This window comes from Aplysia californica, unplaced genomic scaffold, assembly GCF_000002075.1.
Source record: "Aplysia californica isolate F4 #8 unplaced genomic scaffold, AplCal3.0 scaffold00421, whole genome shotgun sequence".
NCBI lineage: Eukaryota > Metazoa > Mollusca > Gastropoda > Aplysiida > Aplysiidae > Aplysia > Aplysia californica.
In genome coordinates this window covers 78,967-83,538 of record NW_004797691.1, presented here as the reverse complement: position 1 = coordinate 83,538, position 4,572 = coordinate 78,967, and the positions used below count along the sequence as shown (strand labels likewise).

General features: G+C 42.5%; 2 protein-coding genes across 2 annotated transcripts in view; one reads left to right on the top strand and one right to left on the bottom strand.

Moving 5' to 3' along the window:
- Nucleotides 1-4,572, bottom strand: part of LOC101852201 (platelet binding protein GspB) — a gene marked incomplete in the record, with an annotated part of 172,951 nt that overhangs the window by 143,679 nt on the left and 24,700 nt on the right.
- Nucleotides 224-4,572, top strand: part of LOC101851520 (UPF0462 protein C4orf33 homolog) — a 41,451-nt gene continuing 37,102 nt past the window's right edge. Inside the window, exon 1 of the mRNA XM_005104468.3 lies at nucleotides 224-491. Within this exon, the coding sequence (XP_005104525.1) occupies nucleotides 412-491 (80 nt within the window). The 5' untranslated portion in view covers nucleotides 224-411. The remainder of the gene's footprint in view (nucleotides 492-4,572) is intronic.

Below are 4,572 nucleotides of genomic sequence, written 5' to 3'. Positions count from 1 at the left end.
CCCCACACCACCTAGGCCATGATATTTGTGTGTGAAACCAAAAGAGGTCACCGTCCATTCCGTGTCAATAATTCTCCTCGAGTCCCTAAACAGCACGCTGAAGAAGTCGAAAACTTCGCTCGCATAACAGGTCGCTATGTTCAAGTCAAACTAAACAGAGCGCCAGGGCAAACATCCGTGACTGGAAAGCGCTGAAAGGCAGATAACGAATACTAAGGGCTTTAACTCAGGTATCCCTGATCGTAAGCCCTCCCCTCATAGGATCCTCTATCTAGTAGGGCCTCCTTAGACGTGGGAAAAAATTGATTCATTTTAGTAGCAGATTTACAACACATAACACTGCCCCCGTTCTTAGTCCCGCTCATTGCGTGTAAAGAAACCACACACATAGCCAAGGTCTACTCCTTCGGTATGGCGGTGTTTCGGCGAGGTCTTCTGCTTCCCGTCATTTTCCTGACCATGTTGAGTCCGCTAGCTTTGTCCAGGAAACTGTGAGTACAAACTACAATGCTTCCTAGTCTACTGTATAATATTATTATTATTATTATATGTGGCGTCGGTAGCCAAGTGGTTAGGCACTCGGGCTCGCAACCTTAAGGTTGTGGGTTCGGATGCCTAATCCAGTCAGGGATCCGTCGTTGTTTCCTTGGAAAAAAGGCACGTTACCCGAATTTTGATCACTTCATCTACTAAGTGGGGATGTGTGCCCAGCTCAGAAGGCAAAAGATCTCGTCAGTTTGTGTTTTCTTCTTGCACTAGGCTACATACTTCCCTGGAAGCTGGGAATGTTTGTGAGTTGTCTAGCGTTGGCTGGGGTACTAATATACATGTTAGATTGTAAAGAGCGAAGAGCTTGCTGCTTAGCGGGGATGCGCGCAATGCAAACGTTATAATTTAATTTATTATTATTTTCTGCAATATTATCGAGGATAGAAAGCATGTACGAATAAGACGTATGTAGATGTTGAAGGCAACATTTTGGTATGAATCATATATTATACGTTCATCGGATAAGTCACACAACTTGTTCACGGTTAACACTTGTATTAGTGTATTTCTCATTTAAAACCACACTTCAAAACAAAATAAATCATTCTACCACGAATTTTTGACCGCACTATAATCCGTATTTCGTCTGTAGTCTTTGATCCAAATCTACAGTGCAACAATGGGCAACCATTTTGTTTCAAAGTGATGATGCCCAGATTACAGTTTGGACGTAAATAAACACATTTTATTTACTGATTACCTCACCCACAGAGTTTTTTTCCTTGAGCGACCCTCTCTGGGGGTTTTTTGCGTCTGATATCGTTATTTCATGGATAAGACGAAGAGCTGCTTTGAGATCTCAGCTTTCACTACTTTTAGGTAAAAAGTTGTGCCCTGTACAGATGATATGCGGCATTTTTTACTGTTTAATGACTTTCGTTCTTAGGTCTACGTCTCAAAGAGAAGTGCATTTGGTTCAAAGACACACCCACGCACCTGTCTGCCTTTTCAGTTAGATTTGGGGTTGGGTTTTTTTGTGTGGGTGGGGGGGGGGTTATGTTGCTTAGAGGCATGTCCTGGTAGTCAAAGTTGTGTAGTTTTCTTGAAAAGGTTTTATCCTTTCCTCTGCATTAATTGTCTTTTCTATCTGCCATTGTTGATGTTGTTTTTTCAAACTTAACTTCCACTATTACATATTATGATTCTTAAGCAAATGCTTAATGTACCGTTATACATTAATTGATCATTTTAGGTCGTAAGCAGGACAATATTATATACGTTCTATAGCGAGCAAAATAGGACATACAAGTGGCACCCTCTAAACCACAAACTATCCTTTCAAACAAGACAAAAGGTTCCAGAGCTCGAAGAGTCTCGTGAACATGTATGAAGGAGAGCAAAAACCATTCCAATGTTCCCGCGCGCAGAACTAATTTTTTGTTTGTGAGCGATACCACTGCCCGGCAAAACGGGGAAAAAAGGAGAAAAAACAAAACACCAATGCGAGTGAGTACAATTGCTTGTGACCGTGGCCTAGAAAAACAAACAGGTCGGTCTTGCGAAATGCAATTGGGTAGTTTAGAAAAGATTCAGAAAAATCTGTGAAGACATGTGAAGAACTGTTGTAGCTTTTTCTCGCTCTATGCAATATAATCGAACATTGGACGAGCGCGTACCCGCGGTAATAGTGCTTGTTGTGAATGCAAACATTCTATGCACCATTTGACATATTCTGGATCACTTAGGGGACACTCTGGTCCTGCCTGCCAGGGAAAATGCCGACTAAGCCGGATTCAATATACAAATATTGTATAGGTTTAACGCCTCATTCAACACGGCAGGGTTATTAAAGAGATGAGACCGAATTTAACGGTTGTCTCCAAAAGGACCGGAAAGCAAAACGGTTAGAGAAGTTTAACATCTCCCCCAAAATAACTGAAATTCAAAACGCCCCTTTGAGGATTCGAACTAGGGCTATCAGCTCCGTAGTCCAGCATGATGATGCCAACTGAGCTACGGCGCACCCAAAGATACCTGACAAAATAGACTTCGCTCACACACAAAATTTGAACTCGCGGTTGTTGCGTGCAACAACGAAGAACTTATCCATTACTCCGAAGAGTCTTCACAGACTCGGGTGAGTGCTGTGCTCGGTCCTCTGTCGGATTACAATGCTTATCAAATTACACCACGGCTTCAGGGAGTGCTGTACTAGAGCTGTTAAATTATTCACCCCAATCATTGATTTTCGGTGCAACAGTAGCCAAGCCATTCTGCCTACCGACGTCATATGGGTCAAACCGTGTCTCTAGAGAAGATGCAGTTAACCCCTGCACTGGGTGACCCGAGAAAGCTTTAGGCTTTTAGTAAAATTATAGGGCAAGCGTGGTAGTAAAGGGGTTAAGGACAAAACACCAGCGTTAGCTGTGTAATGAAAAGGCTCTTCACCGTTACATGTAAGAAACTTGAGTTAGGTTCCCAAAGAGAGGAAGTTATTTTAAGAATTATCCTAGCCTTCGACGGGGGTGCTGGTTTCTATTCATCCCCGGTTGGACCCAACAGACAAAGTCAAAACAGCACACCTCCTAAATGGTACACTTTGTGTATATTGTCCGCCCGCATCACGTGGTTTTCTCGAATAGTCTCCCACCTATGTCCTTACCACCCCAACGTCGCTTGACTTCGTTGATCGGGCGAAAACTGGTAGGTTTGTATCATTATAAAATACATGTAGGCTATCCATTTTATAGGGTGTAATCAGAATACGTATTCGTCGAAAAGGTCAGTGACGAAATTGAGTATAAACCCAGTCTGCTCTTCTTCTGACTCATCACTCCAAGTTTACTACCGGAGCCCTTGACGCACCGGTTGGGGACTCTGTCTGGTCAGCCATTGCATGCAGAAGCTAAGAGTTCGATTCCCACTTTGGTATGTTTTCTATCAAGTAGCTCTGTCTGTCTGCTTAGACATAGTATTCTTCTCAGACAGAGTTGACCCTGACAGACAAGGTCGAAGATGTTAGCCCCCTAAATGATCTGTGTTTTGTTGATGGGGGTGTAAACTAACTATACATTGTTATAAGATAACAAAATTTAACTTTTACTTTTTCTGTCCTTTGGTGCTGCAAGGTGTCGTGGGGAGATGCAATTGTCGGACGTGGGTCAGGAGTTATCCTTTCTTTTTTTTTTTTTGAAAGTCACATTGTGCCTCTGCGAGGTCTCTTTGACTCATCCGGTTCATCTTTCTCTTGGTCTTGGTCTTCCCTTTGCCTTGAAACCATCGAATCATATATTGCAGGCGTTTGAGGCTTGCTGTAGTGGCCCTGTTCTCACAACGTGACCAGAGCACCATATTTTAGTCTCTCGGTGTATTCTATGCTTGATTCGACGCCCATTTGTTGTCTAGTGTCTCGTTTCTTTGTCGTTCTCTTCTCGTGATGTTTAACTTCTTTCTTATCCAACTACATTTATACGTATCACTTCGATTGGGACAGCAGAACGATCACACAAAGAACGAAGTTTCCTCTTCAACGCCAGGCCACTCAGACTTGGTGAAAAATTCGCAGTGGGTGGTTGGCGAGTGCTCTGGTGTGGTTTGCTCCTTCTATCTTCTAAAACAGCTTGATCTATCACCCTTATCTTTCCTCCTCCTTTTCCTTGTTAGTTACTTTCTAATACCAACTCCATTTTTGTACACTTATATGGCCTAATTGTGTTGCAAAGTGCCGAACAACGTGTACTTTAATTTTTAAAAATAAATTATTGGACATAATAGGCTGCCATTCTTAGATCGGTCATATCGCCCTGCAAGTCTGCTCTGCGCGAAAAAATAAAAGATATGACGATGACTCCATTCAAAGGCCTCCCAATAAAGTAGCTTGACACAGTGGGGGATGTGGATATATGTAAATTTAAATCATGCAAGGACACCAGATGTCTAACTGCGCAGGAATACATTACATTGTACATTTCAATTGTCATTAGGCAAAGGAGTGTAGGTGAATCGAGGCTACCATGACATGATGTTACACGAGGCTACCATGACATGATGTTACACATAACAAACTACATGTATACCTTCTCC